This window comes from Bombus fervidus, chromosome 18 (assembly GCF_041682495.2).
Source record: "Bombus fervidus isolate BK054 chromosome 18, iyBomFerv1, whole genome shotgun sequence".
NCBI classification, from domain to species: Eukaryota; Metazoa; Arthropoda; class Insecta; order Hymenoptera; family Apidae; genus Bombus; species Bombus fervidus.
Genome location: NC_091534.1, coordinates 4,525,639 through 4,543,864, shown reverse-complemented (window position 1 = coordinate 4,543,864; position 18,226 = coordinate 4,525,639). Strand labels below are relative to the sequence as shown.

General features: G+C 35.3%; 2 protein-coding genes and 1 non-coding gene across 4 annotated transcripts in view; all 3 read right to left on the bottom strand.

The window, feature by feature from the left end:
- The window catches only part of LOC139996450 (fatty acyl-CoA reductase 1-like), a 294,969-nt gene that overhangs the window by 245,928 nt on the left and 30,815 nt on the right, over positions 1–18,226 (bottom strand). The gene's annotated exons all lie outside the window — the stretch shown is intronic.
- On the bottom strand, positions 6,629–11,046 carry LOC139996525 (phospholipase B1, membrane-associated-like). Its single transcript, XM_072020881.1, has 7 exons — positions 10,923–11,046; positions 9,806–9,907; positions 9,172–9,383; positions 8,858–9,034; positions 8,093–8,391; positions 6,952–7,130; positions 6,629–6,871 (listed from the first exon to the last, which is right to left on the bottom strand). Exons 1-7 carry the CDS (start codon positions 11,044–11,046, stop codon positions 6,729–6,731), a joined length of 1,236 nt encoding a protein of 411 aa, XP_071876982.1. The 3' UTR covers positions 6,629–6,728.
- Positions 14,994–15,100, bottom strand: LOC139996774 (U6 spliceosomal RNA). The gene has a single exon (XR_011802353.1). It is a non-coding gene; the product is annotated as a U6 spliceosomal RNA (small nuclear RNA).

The window sequence follows — 18,226 nt, the reverse complement described above, 5'->3', positions numbered from 1 at the left end:
AATGCTTCAACAAAAATTAAAATTATGGCACAACATCGTTTAGTATGAAATTATTAGGAAATGAAAAATATATACATATTCTTACAAGTCTCCAAAGTAATTTAAAAAAAAATTCGATACGTATTCCTGTTGTGAAAATATTAATAAGTATCTAGCTAATGATAAAAATAAATGTTTAATATATATTCGTACAGTTAGCACTTCATAAGATATAATGTATATAAGTATTTTTAAAAATAATCAGCATCAATGCGTAAAAATATGGATTTGAAAGACAATTTCATCCTGATACAAGATAGCTATCCAAAACACAGTAATACACGATATACAATGGTATGTAATACAATGCTAATACACGAGCGTTAATATTGTATCATGTTTAGAAACACTTAGAAACAGCTCTGCAATATGTGCATTATTGAAAATATATGACTACCTGAAACGAAAAATATTGATTCACCATATATCATCATAAAATCATTTAAATATGGTTTCCTTAAAAAAATGGAAAAATAATTTTAAATACTTTACCAAATGTCCTTCTGGACAAATTGTAAAAATTCAAACAAATAAATAAATAAAAAGAAAAAAAAACGTACCGCGAGTGCGCGAACTATTCACAAAAAGGTCGTAAATACAATAGCAATGTCCAGAGGAAAATTACACGTGCATTAAGTATACTTGAGCTGGTACTGAATGTGGCTGTACGTTGTTTTATGTAAATAACAAACGATTTCCATACAAATTACTGTTCATTGTACATTATAATATTCAAATACATATACATGAAAAAATAAATGAAGAAACACGAAAAAAAGCAACAAAAAAGTTATTTAAACTTATACTCGAAGGATTAGTTAATGTGTCGTTTTATGTACTAATGTGTAATATATGCCGAATGAAAAATAATATTTGTTCCGTTGAATAGCTTTTTTAAGTTTTTGATTTTGTTGACGAAATGACACTATCATTGCAAGGAAGTTCAAAGCAATTTTAAACACATCTGATGAGTAGCCCATTCGTTTTCTTTATCCACATACGCAACAGTGCCTTTAAATAGATCACCTCCAATATCACATATCAATTTTCTGTGAGCAGTCTGTGTTCGGGATTTTGGGTGACCCTCAGTTTACGATGCGGACACCACAATTGCCTTTTTTGGGAAAGTCTGAATTTCCTATCTGCCAAGTTGTAAACTTTACGATGCGGACCTCATCAAGAGGCTAATTAACACACTAAGTCCTCAATGGGTAGGTTCTAAAATTATCATCTGCTTGTATGGATCACCAACATCAGAAGATATGCGCCCACGAGGGTACATAATTACAATATTGGGAAGAATAGATTCTCACCCCATGAAAACTACGATAAGAAGGGAAACCACGGGACGGAGAGTTAGTTAGAGTTATAAGGACCAGACGAAGCTTCTTCAAGGAGTCTTAAAACAGTCTCCATCCGGGCGTCATACTCTTCGTGTTACATTCTACAGTGCAAATAAATCAAGTGCACATAATATTACTCGTCATCTTTAATCTACCTCCACCTTGAGCGTCAATAGCGTTCACAGTTCACGATATCAACCGATCGGTTGATCTACTGATTAGTAGCAACCTGACTGACTGTCACCTTTTTTTTTTTTTTTTTTTTTTTTTTTTTTTTTTATCGTGGGGAAATCCTCATGGACACTCGGCGCTGCGTAGCAACGACCGTGTAGTGTCGGACTCCTACCGACTAAAACCCCACGGTGGTCATCCCGACGTTCGGAGGTGCACCCGGGGTCTCTTGCGAATCACTACCGAGTGCAGCCTCGTCGTCTATCTCCCTGCCGTTGTAGTTGTCTAGGGAGGCATCCCGGCTTGAGTTGGGAAGCTAGGGGGAACCACTCCTCCTAGCGCCACGTCCCCTAATCTGGCGCACCCGGGGCAGCGACGGCGGCGCCGCGCCCCTGCGTCGTACGGAGCCCCTGCGACGTTGATGCGATGATCTACTGGGATCGGCTCTTCTCTTCCGGTCCCTCTCTGCCCGCTCCTTTCTCTGCATAACCTCCTCGCAGTAGGCGCGGACAGCGTTAAACTCCCGGGGCCCTCGGAGCATGGCCTCAACGACCGCTTCCGGAGCCAACCTCTCGCCGATGTCGAGCTGCAGGACGCGCCGCGGTTCCGCCCACGCTGGACAGAACTCCAGCGTGTGCTGTGCCGTGTCCTCCTCTTCCCCGCAGTGGTGACAGGTGGACGTCACCTCCCGCCCGATCTTCAGCAGGTACTCACCGAAGACCCCGTGTCCGGCGAGCATCTGTGTCGTCCTGAAGGTGAGCGGAACCCCGCCTTGATCTCTCCAAGCCTCCCAATTGGGAAGCACGGCGCGGACGGCTCGGTGTGGCCGCCTGGCGTCCTCCTCCATCAGCTGGGAGCGCCACCGCTCCCAGACTGACTGTCACCTAGTAGGTGAGAATCGCAACGCAGACCGCGCACTGGGATATAACCTGATCGCGGGACGAAATTTCGCACCGTGATGAGACAGAGGTAAAATTCGTTTGCAAGATTTTGCAGTTCTTCGGTATAAGTATATCACATTTTGCCTTCGTAATTATACTTCGCAATCAATTGGATTATCGTAGTAACTAAAAGTTCCTAGTTTTTCATAATATAATTTTTGTTACACGGTAGCAGATTATGTGGAATGTTTCACTGTCAAAATTAACTATTTTCGTTACACAACATGTTAATGGAAGGATATAACATCTCTCAAAGATATTTGGTGTAGGTGCCACGTTCCTAATCGGGATAGATACAAATATTGATTTAGTAATGGCCAGAGGCGAATTTATACTGTTTCACACTGTCGATGATTCCTCTACCGTGAAAATGAAGGATGAAAGCGGGGGTAGTTACACCATTTCGTTACCCTCACTTTTCTACCGAAAAGCGTAAATAACGAATCCGCGTTCCTAGTTCAGAAGGGCACACCCTCACCGAGCTTTCCTCCACAAGGGATATGCGACATAAGTCAGTCAAGTTCTTGCCTCTCTAACAACCACGTCTAGCAACCTTCGGGTTCATCAACACGCTTTCCAAACACGGTCTGTAATCCAGTATAAATAAATACATATATAATATAACTGTGAAGTCCAGTTATATTCCAACTCAATCACCCTTTATTCTCCCACAAGAAATAAGGGGATCGTCTAATTCGTGGTGTCGATTCGTGTAATCGTAGCGGGAATTTACGACTCCCGTTGACGCGCTATAACGCGACTGTCTCCCCGCGACTGGACGAAAATACAACGACGGTTACATTTAGAATTCATATTAAAATAGTTTAAGATTTATTTAATAAACGATTTCCAGGATCTTCGTCGATATACATTTGCACGTGTCTCAGCACTCTCTTTGTCTCACCATCTTCCCTACCAGACTGCCAATGGAACCGTTACATTCATCTGTTTTTCGAGACGCTCTGCACATACATACTTCACGCACTCATATTTACATACGTGTGTCACTACTTCACGTCCAATCTAGTCTAGCACACAAAATTATACATATCTTAATGTGTGTAACCTCAAACACTCAGTTGATACTCATCGTGTAATTGTCCGATAGGCAAACTCGCGCGGAGCGCGAGATCTCACTAGGAGCTTCCTTCGTGCCTTGTGTTAGGTGACGACATTTAGCATACCTGCGTAAGGGACGATCGCAGCTTTTTTTTTATTATTATTTAATTTGTACTTTACAATATGTCCAGCTCGACATTCGGTAAATTTTTCTAGCTTAATTGCTATATAGCTTGTGGAAGGCTACCCCCAGCGGGATACCATCTTCGAGTTTATGTATTTCATTTTTTTAGTGAGGTCGGTGTGGTGTTTTCTTTTTAGTTTTCTTTCTACGAAAGTTTCGCTCGCTTCAGTGGTCAGCTGGTTTGGATGTGTCGGTCATCTGATGGTAGAATGAGGAGTGCCCCACAAATGCTTGGGTTTGGCCCTACCAACAATATTCTACTCTGAAAAAAACACAATTACGCTCATTGAATTTATTTATTATAAAGAAACCAAAAAGCTAAAAGGATCACGATCGTGGCATTCGTGAATTTGTGGGCCGCGATTCATGGATATGTGTGTGGCATTATTACACAGTCATTGAAGATGGAGATGTGGAGCGTAATATTTGTGCGAAGAGAATAAAATCCAACAAATGTATGACAAATATGATGAAACATTTAAAAGTGCACAATTCAAGATAGTTATAGAATTAACACGAATAATGGCTACATATCTTATTTGGAAATTGATAGGAGAAAATAAAAGATAGATAAGTTAATTTAAATTTGATAATTGCCGACTTACTTATTATTAATTACGCCCCTTGAACCAAAACAGACCAGTATCTCATATCAAACATTTCAAACAGTTGCTATCTGTAAAATGGAGAAACGAAGAAAGAAGAAAATGAAAATCACGTAAATACCGAAATACAAAATATCGATAGTGGAATTACCATAAATGTTTATATAGACCAGCAAAAATACAGATAGCAGTTTCATAATTGGATGCAAGTTCAAAACAAAAAAAGAAAGGGAATTTTTGTCCGTTCTGGCGGTGGAGTATGGGCAAACAGATCTATACTTACGCAATACAAACGTCTATTCACGAGCAATAAGTCTCTACTAGAAATGAGCACGCATACGAAATACCAAACAATATACAACTTATACTGAATATAATTTACTTATAATTCTCAATGAGAATTGATTGTAAAAATTCTACTAAATAAAAAAAAAAAAAAAAATAAACTTATACTGAATAGATAGCACCGGACGCAGCGAATCGCATTCAGCGTTCAATCACTTGTATGAACGATGCACCAATCTCGCAAAATATAGGTAGGATCTTTAAATTGTTGCACAGACAACAGGACTTATAGAAAAACCTTAAGATTTGTGATAAGTAGAATTTATAAAGAAATCGGAAGATTTTTAATATCCTCTTCTAATAGGGCTAAAGAAACCTTAATTAAAGTATTTATTATTCATTAGTACAAGTAATTGTTATTCACTAGTTTTTAAATAATCTTCTTTCCATCCTATCTTTTCATCGTATCTTTTTCTAGAAAGCTTCTAAAAAAACTATGTTTTCGATTTATTTAGAAGAATACTCACGATAAATAACGAGTAAACAGAAAATGGCTCAACAAGTTTTGGAACCTTACATGAGAAAGAGATAGGACTGTGAATCATCTTGAGAAATATCTTATACCTATTAATACACACTACATATATCTGTATGTATATCGTGTCACCTCGTGTTAATTGGTAAGGTCAGATTATAGGGTGAAGGATGTATATTGGTTAATTTACGAGAAATGATTAACGAAAATCTTGGAGTATGGCTTTCGAACGTTGAATACAAGACTTCGCTTGTATTACAATAATTCGATGGATGTATCGTTGGAATTCCTTGCTAGTATTTCAGAACGAGTCTTGTTTGCTTTGTGAATTTTTAGAATTGCTTGTTTCTAATACATTTATAAAAATAAAATTGTATTATATACCGTTACAGCAGATGAAGCTCAGCAAATTGGCATGTGAACATAAAAAATTAGTGGAATATTCGAATTTTCTATTATGATTCTAGATAGTCCATTATTTTCTACTAAGTACATGACGTATTCTCTTTTGGTGGTGGAAAACTGAAAAATAGTCGTAGAAAGAAAATTTTTAAAAATTTTATTCGAAATAAGCAATAAACTAAATGAACTAGGATTTGTAGAAGGACAACTACTGATGTTTGGGCTGTTTCACTTCGTGATTTTATAAAGGATTAGTAACAATTTTTCTTAATACAATATTAGCTACAAAGTAGCCTAATCCATCGTAGAACAGTAATTTAATTAGAGAAACTCGAATTTTCTTTTAACTTTTGCTCGTCTCTTTACGTGATACTAAATAATAATATTAGTAGAAGTAATAATAATAATTGGAAACATAAATTTATATTTTATAAACTATTTTACAGATAGTTATTGTATTTGGGAATACTATTAGAATAATTGTACGAACTTTTTCATTTGCAATATTATTTTCAACAATACAAAATGGAATAATATGGTTTGTATTATTTCTAATTATTAATAATATGTATTATTAATAATATGGCTAACTCCTGAGGAAATTTATTTTTCTGCAAAACTGAACAACTTTTACTTCGCCGAATAACAATTTCATAAGTAATTTTTTACTTTATCGTGATAGCAATGAAGAGGAACAACACAAAGAAGCAACGATGAAATAATAGAAAACGGAAGACAAATAAATGAAACTGAAAATCACATTGAGTATCTCTCAAGCATTGCCAGTCATTCATCGTTCGAAATTTAAAGATTCATCGACTCTACACTCCTTTCTTTCTAAAATCATGAAATCATATATGAAGGTACTTGGCATAGACGTTTAATAAAGGCGCTAATAAAGATTAGTGTGAGATATAAAGTAAAAAATGCAGCTATGAATGCAAATGTGAAATATATAAAGTTTGCGATGAGATCATATGCAATAACAGAGATATCTGAACAGATATACTTTATCACATTAAGAAATAATTATTAGTCATAATTAAGTATTTGATATATTAACAAAATTCGGTTGTGGATTAAGATGGTACTTTGATTCTACTATACTAAATTTTAATGCCCACAATTTTAATCTTGAAATCAAATCACAGACGCATCTTCAATTTAGAAAAACTTGTGCGAGTTTTCACGTGTCATCAAGAATGGTCTTTCCGAAGTAGGACACAAAAATCTTTCATATAACGGGGTCCAAACAGAAGATTTGTTGCCAACTGGTTCTAACAAATTGTTCCACAGATTATTTGCCACTTGATACACATGAAACAATTTTCATTTGATTATTAATATAAAAGTCATGGTATTACACAAGCTCCTCCGTTATACTTACATATTGCATTAGATTTTTGGCTTAGGTGAAAGCAATCAGCAGAAAAATACGATAAATCGGCGAATCCATCCATGGCAAGCGGTATCTTCGCGTGTTTAAGCGTTGGTAAAATTATAACAGCGAAGTCATTTCTATGAAATTCTGGATAATTGGCGATTTCTTCTTCCAAATCTTGCCACCTAAAAAATTTGGGCAAGATTGTATCTGCATATTCCTCATGTGCATCATAGAATCGATGTCGGTATCTAAAACCTATCAGAGAAATATAGCGACGTCGATTTATTCGAGTCATCTAAGCTGTTGAGATTCGCAACATCTCAGTCTTGAACTTTGTACAGAATAATCAAACTTGCTATACACACACACACGTGTATTGTCAGATAGAAATAGTTTTCCACGTATAATTTATGCCTAGCAAGGGAAAATATCAAAAATGAGAAACTAATCCGAATAACCATAAGGTGATAGGGCAGTGATGTTCGAGTCAACGAACAAGTATAAGAACTGAAGGAATACAATAAAATAACTTTCAGAAATAAGTAATGCACACATACTGTCAAATTACAAATGAGAATACTATCATTAAGAAAACCTTTCTCTGATGACTAGATGAGGTTGTCCTATATACACGATATATTTCACCGTATATCATGCCATTAATAACGAGTCAAATAGTGTATTTCGAAATGTAGATCGCTGAAAAATTTTTCTTTTCCGAATTTTGCGAAATTTAAGATAAATTTAACTTCTATCTTCATCAAATTTAACTAATATCGTAAGTACAAGGCTAAAATAATAAAAATATGTATGCATACAGATTTAATGTTTATCGAAATTAACCAATTTAAATTAAAATAGAAAACTGAAAGCAACCAAAGTTAACTAGTTATATATTTGAAAACGTACCAGTTGTTGAAGATAATTTTATCATGAGATTCTGCCATCGAATAAGTTAAATGGCAGTCAACCTGTGTCAGTTTATAATAACTCTTTGCAATAAAATTGATTACAATTATATAATAATAATATTGTAAATGTTGCAATATGAAATAAATTGTATAACGTTATAAAATCTTGGCAGGTGACTCGTTTAAGCGTGAGGTATCTAAAAAGCTTTGAAAATTCTCTGAATTATACGAACCTCTCCATTATTTTATAATACTCTTGTCTTTTATTTCTGAATTGCAAAGCGAACAAACATGAACATTCAAAGGTAGTGGTTATATAACATTTCAAAGACTTTCTTCCTTGACGTGCAGCAACGAATTCCTTTAAGTGAGGCATTATATGAACAGTGACAAAAGTCCTGGGTAAATTATCTCTTAATATCGTAAGAGTATTAATTAAATCAGTTTTGTGATTATCCAAAATAGACCACGGAGAAGGAAGTCCACATATAACGCCACAAAAATCATTGTGCCCGATGAATAAAGAGATCAACTATAAAACACAGAAACAGGGACCTTATTATTTGAACAATGAAATAAAAAGTGAAACTAGCTGATAAAACTTTTTGTCCAATTTAATATTTGCTCTAAACAATTTTGATTTGCAATTTTGATTTGGTAACTCGGAAATCCCCTAACACAAAACAAATATCCTTAATGTTTTAAATTATTTTAATAAAAATTAAATGAAATACTTATCTGTTTCTTTATTCCACAACGAATATATGAAAACTATGTATAATTTTCATATATCTATAAAAATATTTCGACACATTTTCAGTCATAATAAACATAGTAGTATCTACCACAACACTACCAGCAATAATGTTGCTAATATTATGGATTGGAAAGAAATCACAAACAGGCGAAATAATTGTGAAATTCAGTGCTAATATGTATTACGGAATGCTAACATTATTTTCATGTTATTATCTCATTATTTTACCTAAAATACGAACCTTCCAATGTCTCTTTATGTCTATCCTCGGATCATTCCTCATTTTGTTGACTAGATGTTTGGCCATAAATGGCATATCTCTGGACAATGCACCGATCTCAGCGACGTTCAACTGCGAAGCTGATCGAGTAGTCGGAGAATCTCCAAGTGCATAGCCCATTAATTTGGGGTTAAATTCCTGTTTATAAAACGAGCCCACTATGAAAGCGTTATTCTCTTTTATGATTAACAAATCATACAAAGTAACAAATATATTAATGATTATATAATTTATGTACGTGGTCAATTTTTGAGTAAAGGATTTGTGTAACGTACTTTAAAAATATTGGGAAGCGTCAAATATGTTCGCCAAGTTCCTTCACCACCAATGCTCGCTGACGCGCCTCTATTTTCAACGAGCACCTCCAATAAACTAGTTGCAAAAATTCCAGCACCGGCTGTCAAGGAATCGCCCATCGCGGCAATAACATCTATGTCACCTGGTCTCAAACGATGAACCGACTCGGGAACTTTCGCAGACCTACCACCTAAAACGGTTATAATAAAGATTTAGGATACTCGGTTCCTGGAATTATATCGAGCGATAGCAACAAATCCTAACAATTCTACCAAGCTACGATAATGAATCTATTTTTTTTAAATGTAATGACAACTTAAAAATATGGCGATAAAATATCAATTGGAGATAACAAAACCTGCCATGTTGGAATAATTGTTGTATCGATTAAATAAATATCGATCACGAAAAATGGCAATACTATAAAGAGATCGGAAATAAATTTAAAAGTATATTAAAATTTCTATGCGTTTACATAATTTAAATTTTTAAAGCAAAACACTCTACTTGCAATATTAATTAGGAGTGATTTTAGAAAAGCGAATACGAAAAAATAATATCTAAGGATGATTTCGTTTCTTCGATAACAATAATAAATAAAAATTTAACTACCTGTAACGTTGCATGGAAATGGAACGTCTGATGGAACCTGTATTTGAAGTTTGCTTTCATTTCGCGCTGATCGTGAGAGTGATCCCTCGTCGTGATTATTTGCTCCTAGAAAATATGTTTCATTAGGTCATACGATTCAGTTATTACGATGTGGATGATGTTCATTTTTGTGATTTCACTTACGCAAACATAAAATCAAATCTATTTTCAATAATGCGATAAATCACGAGAATTCCTATTTCACTACTAACATAATTTCGTCTAGAAACTAGGAAACTATATCTGCAAATTCAGTTTCTTATAAACTGAGTTATGTCGCGAACAAACTTGATCGGTTCGTGGATCACTTCCATATAAATTGCTTTTTAAAAGAGTCACACAAAAGGAAACATATTACACATGACTTTTTTTACAATAGTGATAAAAGTACATCGCTTCATTTGGAATCAATGATTTTGAAATTTTGGATATCATTTTCTTTGCAAAATTTCCTGTATTTAATATCCATATTATATGATAAATATAACGTGATTTTCAGTATCTGAATTAATATCCATCTTTTCTCGTAGATATTGTAAAAAGAATAATATTAATTCCAAGATTAAAACAGCGAAGGGTAAGATATCACCATAAATGTAATAGTCTGACAAGTGTCAAATAAATGGAAATGAATATTGGATGAACCTATAGTACTCTAGAGTATGGTGTGTAAAGTATGAAATATTGTAAAGCATTAAAAATAAATTTATTACATATGATGATCAAATTTTCATAATCGATAATGGAGTATTAACAAATGAGTAATTTACACTTTTACCATTGCATCCGTAAACAATATTGAAACATTTAATTTCCTCGCGCTAAGAAATTTCTGGTAACGTCCAGTATCATCGATCATCTTGCGTGATGCAACTCGGCCCTGAACAGGATATAAACTTTCTGCACATTGTATATCTATACAACAAGGATTGTATACACTTTTCCTAAAATACCGCATTTTTTCTTTTGCGCCGTTTTAAAAATACATTAGTTGAGAATTGCACATCATTCTATTTTATATATCATAGGAAATGGTCACTATGAAAAATAATAACATTAAGTAAACACATATCGATACCTTGGAAAAGCCAGTTACGAACTTGCCGATAATAATACAAATTTATTGGCGAATCTAAAATCGTCTTTTGAGACGCCGTCAGCACGCATAATTGTAACAAAAGATACAAACTAAGCTTGTCCATCGCACGTCTTGTTCGATCCACTAACGAAATGATGTGATATTCGCGAAAACTCGTACTTGTTATTCGGCTATAACCTTATAACAACACTAAATGGATTCAAGGTGGTATCCTTCTTTACCCTCTCAAAGTTTGTCACGATCTGATATAAATGTACTTGTTAAACTGCATAAAAAACCGCGCTGACTGCTGCACACATGTATTATTTCGGAATCTTGATTTTGCTGTAGCCGGTTTTCAGGATGAGATGCAATGATCGCTACGAAGGTTGTCTTGGCTGTATATATTTCAGAGTAATTGTGTAGAATTGTAAAGTCGTTATCGAAAGTGAAGTTGGATTTAGGCAAGGTCTGCCTATATATCTCATGCCCTTGTGAATCAAATATGAGACAAGACGATGAAACATTTAAAGTTCCACCATGGTGAACGATTATTTATACGTGTTTTCGTCATTAACATAACGCACATAATCAGTTAAGTACTCTCGATGTCTAATGTCGAGCCACGAGAATAAAACACTTGAAATAATTATTCTACATTTCTTCGCAGATTTAGTATCGTTGTACAAGATGTAACATCATATGTGTGTACTCTCCGTATTATTTGTGTAATGGATATACATATGCCTCATTAATTTTCAATGCGAAATAATACATCCATGATAATTGCAAATAGAAATATTTTGAGCGTTCAATTATATTTCTATTATTATTGCGAAATATTGCCCGCGATGACGATAAAAATCACAGTGTTTAGACAGTGATGACAGTCTTTAGGCTATAAATGGAAATGGCAATTGCAAATGATGTTTCTTATACGTAATTCCTCCAATTGGCGATGGCAAACCGGATGTTACACGACGAATGCATAAATTCTTGAGTATTCGCGCATAGTGTATATTTTAACCGAAGCGTATAAGCGGAGTAGTTCGCTATAGACATCTGCGCTTTTCTGCAAGTAGAATATTCTACAACTATAACTAGCAACAAGATATACCCATTTCCAGCACAGAAACAATGAATAGAATAATGAGTTGGAGTTGACAATAAGATTTCATTCGTCCAGAATACATTCGTTAATTATTGCTTTAATAGCAATATCAAGTACATTAATTAATTACTGACTCTTTTCTCTGCAATATATTTTGTTTTTATATTATCGGAAGGAAAAAACTTGAAGCGTAGCTCTTCCACATATTTTGGAGCTTTTATAACATGCCAAATCTATATCGAATTTGCCGAGGCCTGACGACCTTCGGGACGCTTATTCTTTACAAAACTTGTTTCAAACGTACACATATGCATACGTAAACGCCTACTACATACGTGCATACACCGAGAGACCAGGAAATTTGTATCATTTCTCATAAAAGTAATTGAACATCCTTCAAAATGAAATAACTTTTTAAAAAATGGGTCAAACGACTTGTAATAGGTGGCGTGTAAAGGAATTTTGAAGAAATTGCAATTTGTCGAAATCGAGGAGAAAATAACAAAGGCCGCTTCTTATAACTTTTTAATCTGAACTTGTCATGAGAATTTGAAAAATACGTTTTGTAAATTCATGTCAGTTATTGTATATACATTTTATCGAAATCGATTGATGCAGAAAAAGGGACAGGTATCAAAAAATATAAGAATCTTTAGATTTATTACAGTTATGGCCTTAAACTCCTAAAGATACTGTGATTTTCACCATTTTTAGCCATTTATAGCTCGCAACAACGATAATCGATTACGATGATCCTCAGCATTTACATAACGAAACGAGTACATATTTTGTACCAAAAATATGTTTATCTATGATAAGCCAGCAAGTATTTAGTATGCTTCTTATAATACCTTTGAAATATTTTGTCAAGGTCGTTATTCCGAACAACTTTTTCTTATACATATAACGGGTGCTCCGTCTTATTTTCCGAGTTACATAAAACTATCATGTTCGCGTTGCCAACTACTTGACAAATTTCCCGCTATAGTTCTCGCTAAAGATACATACGCGAATGCAATTTATACAATTTATATTTACTTTTGAAAGCATAGAAAACAGGATAGATATAAAACGTAGAATACTTGCAAATTTGAAAATAAATTAAAATAAATACACTAATCTGAAAGTAGATGCAATGACAATCAACCATTCATTTTCTGTCCTAACAGACATCGAACCTAATAATAAAAATCATGTTAGAGGCGGAGATCCAAAATAACACTCTTTTCAAACATTTTTTTGAAAAAAATCATTGAGTGAAAAGTGATCTTTACTTGAATGCAAGCCAGCTATCAATAAATCTCAAAGAAATGTCTAATAAAATAAAATGATTGGAAAATATCTATTTTTGATGCTTCTGACTACGAATAACCATTATGGATGAAATTTTGTAGGTTACCAGTAATCATTGTAGATGCCGGAAATTTTATTTTGGCTATCCCTCTACCATCATAATACACAAGAATTGTTTTTGTTTATGGTTGTCCGAATTTTATTTTGCCTTCCGATAAACAATATCGACGACAAAAAATTTTTCTGGCTACATTCCATATATTACGATATCTATATGTTGTAGAAATTAACATTTTAAACAACTTTTTCCTATACGTATAACCGCTACTCGACCTCAGTTTTTGAGATTTTGATAAAAAACTGTTGGTACCACTGTCATGAATTCTGCTGAAAATGGTGGATCCGCGACAGTGTATGCACCAACTTTGGACGCCTCACAACGACTGCATGAAAAATGGCACCGACTTCAAACTTACAAACGAGAGATAAGAATTAGATTTGAATTAGACGTTATCTTATCCAGCCACAGTGAACATTTGTGGCGCATACGCTGTCACGGATGCACAATTATAAGCACAATTCACGATAATAATATTGACAGATTTTTGCGAATATATCGGAAATTAAGCTTATATGTCTACGAGAAAGTTATTCAAGACAATGATCTCCACAACATATTCAAAAATCATCGAGGTCGAAGGCCAGTTAAATTTTTTACAGTTGCATAAAAATTTCAATTATATGAAGAACGCTATGTGTCATTTCATATATTTCCGCGCGACATTATATATACATGTCGGGTGAACATTATGATTAGAGTTAGGAGCGTGTAATGAATATTCTCTGGAATTGGCCATCGTTGTTATGTTGATCGAGGTAATGTTGATTGGCACAAGTGTGAGTATTACAGAATCGACAAGTAACCGTAGTGGTTAGACACTAGTGACAATGGTCTTATGTTCGATAACGAATCCGCGGTCAACGGGATAACAAATATACTTTCATCCAAAGCCTAAGTCGGACTCGTGATTAAAAACGTGCAGTGTCCACTTATCGTAAAAGGCGTTGTTACCTCGCTAATGAGACCGAACGAGATTGTGTCTCCCCGTCACCGTGATGCTTTTTTTTTTATTTGTGTTTATTTTTCAATCAATTCTCGTTAGAGAATTTTAAGTAAATTTATCTGGCGTGGTACTATGACATGATTAATAAGTGTTTATAGTATGATTGATTCTATTTGAATCTAGTGCTTGGGTCTAAGGTATAATGTCTTTTTAGCCTTTTTTTTTTTTTTTTTTATCGTGGGGAAATCCTCATGGACACTCGGCGCTGCGTAGCAACGACCGTGTAGTGTCGGACTCTTACCGACTAAAACCCCACGGTGGTCATCCCGACGTTCAGAGGTGCACCCTGGTTCTCTTGCGAATCACTACCGAGTGCAACCTCGTCGTCTATCTCCCTGCCGTTGTAGTTGTCTAGGGAGGCGTCCCGGCTGGAGTTGGAAAGCTAGGGGGAACCACTCCCCCTAGCGCCACGTCCCCTAGTCTGACGCACCCGGGGCAGCGACGGTGGCGCCGCGCCCCTGCGTCGTACGGAGCCCCTGCGATGTTGATGCGACGATCTACTGGGATCGGCTCTTCTCTCCCGGTCTCTTTCTGTCCGCTCCTAAAAATGTGAAACGCTTCACGATTTTGCGTGTCATCCTTGCGCAGGGGCCATGCTAATCTTCTCTGTATCGTTCCAATTTTAGTATATGTACTGCCGAAGCAAGTACAATCGTTCAGTATTATGTTTGAAAACGATGCGTTGCGAGTTCGAATCTTGGCTTGGTGGATATATATAATGTCTTTTTAGCCAATGGATCTGTTCCGACGTGTCGAGCAGTTGAGTAATTAGAGGGTCTTGGTGGATGTTAACTCTTGTGTTATGTCTATTGCTGAATTTGGATAATTCTTCTTTGATTGTGGGTATCTTGAGGTCGTGATGTATCATTTCGTTGGACGTACCAAGGAGCATCTATTAGGGATCTTAAGGTTTTCGATTGGAATCGTTGAAGAATTTCTATATTGGAATTACTTGCTGTTCCCCATAGTTGGATCCCATAGGTTCAAACAGGTTTTAATATGGCTTTGTGTAGTGTAATTTTATTTTGCGTGTTTAAGTTGGAACGTCGGCCGATAAGTCAGTAGAATTTTTTAAATTTCGCTTTAAATTGTTTGGTTATATTTAAGATATGTTGTTTCCATGTCAATCTTCTGTCGAGAATCATGCCCAGATATCTGACTGACTCTTTATCTGGAATAGGTATACTGTTCATTGTCGCCTGTGAGCAATTTTGTTTTCGTAGCGTGAAAGTTATTTGGCTAGATTTGTTTTCGTTGACTTTGAAGCGCCATTTGTGGAACCACTCTTCCATTGAGATCTCGCTGAAGAGTAGAGGCGGCAATTGTCGGGTCTGAGTGCGAGGCTAATAAGGCTGTATCGTCAGCAAATGTCACTGTGGTTATATCTGTCGAAGTTGGTAAGTCTGCAGTGTAGATGTTGAACAGCAGGAGCCCGAGGACACTGCCTTGGGAGAATCCAGAAATGAAAGGAGAAAGGATATCTCCAGTAAAGAAAAGGAATCTACTCTTTATATTCACATAATCGTCATCTTCACCACAGAGGGATGGTTCCGCCATTGAACAGTGTAACGTGACCTAATGTCGGTTATTGCCGAGACGACGTATGTTTCTAAGTATTAATTCAAATGTGAAGCTTTCTTATCTTTCATTTTTTACAAAATTAAACTTTTACCAACATATTTTTGAAATTTACACTTAGAAAAGGAAAATCACCAGATATCCAACTGAACGGCGCCCACATAGCACAAACAAAGCAAGTCAAATATCTAGGAATACATTTAGACACACACCTTACATGGAAGCACCATATAAAATCAATAATAAACAGAATAAGTGCAAAAAGGAAGCAGATGTACTGGTTAATCAATAGAAAATCTAAATTAAGCATAATGAATAAACTAAATATATACAAAACAATAATCAAACCAATCTGGACATACGGAGTCCCACTATGGGGGACGGCAGCAATGAGTCACATAAGCAAAATAGAAATAGAGCAAGCAAAAATTTTAAGGACAATAGTTAACGCTCCATGGTACGTCAGAAATGAAGACCTACGAAAAGATCTAAAAATTCCAACAGTCAAAAAGGAAATCGCTAGATACGCAAGAAAGTACAAAGAAAGACTTGCAGCACACCCGAACCAGCTGATTGCTGAAACAAATAAAACCAAAATAGAAAGAAGACTGAAGAGGAAGCATCCCGCAGACCTCGCAATAGAGATGCAATAGGCAACCTGGAAGATGGAACCCCGCTGGGGGTAACCATCCACATGCTATATTTTTATTCTTTAAGCTATAATATTTTACCAAATGTTCTTCTGGACAAATTGTAAAAATTTAAACAGTCAACAAAAAAAAAAAAAAAAAAAAAATATGTTTAAAATCCTTTTGATTAAACCGAGACCAAACACAGTGTAATTGGAATTGTGTTTACTTACGGATATGCACTTAATAACATTTAGCGTAAGCAAATATGTCACGAATTGTATCGTGCTTTCTGTCATTTTAGTCGGAAACATCTAACAAACATGTGGTAAAAGATCTTTTCATTATAAATTAAAAATAAGAAAGTTTGATTTTTCAGCTGAATAAGGCCTCAGCTTGTTACGAGGCTTCATATTATATATGTTGCCGAACGCTTCGACCCTCAGTCACTCTTTCTCTTTCTTTTTCACTCGGATTCTTCTTTCCTACGTTCGCCACGTTTAACACTTCATTGTCACTGGCTTCAGGAATAGAATCGTTTCTACTTCCATTTTACGCTGTAATTGCGGGATTTAAATCACGATTCTGTTGCGATTATTGCAAATTCCCTGCATATGATTTATTTACTTAATAAATTATTAGAGAAAGGAATTGTGGAGGCTGTATGTATTTATTATAAAAAGCTGGAAGAATGCGGGCAACGCCACAGTTGGCGTTACTTGAAATTCAAGGTTTAGTCTAGTGTACGCTATTCAATACTCGGTCGTCCTCTCTGCTACCTTTCCCTTTGATCCAGAAATTGGATGGTCGAGTAATGTAATTTGATTCGGATTCAAATATCAACGAGGTAATACTAATGCAACAATGAAATTTTTTTCTCTTTAAAATTTTTTAAAATTAAATTTTCACTAACGTACTTGTGAAATTTTGCTGATCAAAATAAGACCAAATATGGCGATATACCTCAAATTACATTTACTTATTGATGAAACAAAGAAAGATGTGTTGCTATCACGTATTCAATAAACCGCCTTCTTCATCTATATCCGAATCATATAAAAACTGTATCTGTATAAAACGAGCACGTAACTCGCATTTGTCAGCGATTACGCTATTTTCGTCCAATGAAGCTAATCAAAATATTTATGAGAAATTCGTATGTCCGACACGAACATGACTGAGGGGCGAGAGCTTTGTCGTATAAAAGTTCCCACTAAATAAGCGTATAAGTTTCCACTAATAAGAGTACTAAGCATACTCTTTCCCCCCAAAGCAAGGGTACTGATAACACGAAAGCGGAGACCATTGCGAATCCAATTCATTAAATATTATGTAATTCGATCCAAATTTTTATTCTCCGGTAGTGCCGTTATTAATCTTTCTCAAGTTTCTTATGTATGTGATTTTTCTATGTATACCTACGGACAGGTCAACCGTGGTGCGTGTATAAACGTTGTACAAATATTGTTTATATATGTTCTTTTTTATTAATTATTTAAGTGGACGAAGAATTAGAGAAAACACTAATCATCTCTACGTGAATATTCCATGGGGCGGTTTTCGATATGC

Bases quoted from the DNA above. Each gene is read 5' to 3' on its own strand.
- LOC139996525 (XM_072020881.1), bottom strand. From the start codon at position 11,046: ATGGACAAGCTTAGTTTGTATCTTTTGTTACAATTATGCGTGCTGACG. The intron at 8,392-8,857 runs GTTCGTATTTTA...TGTGTTTTATAG, and splicing joins ACATAAAGAGACATTGGAAG to TTGATCTCTTTATTCATCGG. The intron at 6,872-6,951 runs GTAAGTATAACG...ATGTGTATCAAG, and splicing joins CCAAAAATCTAATGCAATAT to TGGCAAATAATCTGTGGAAC.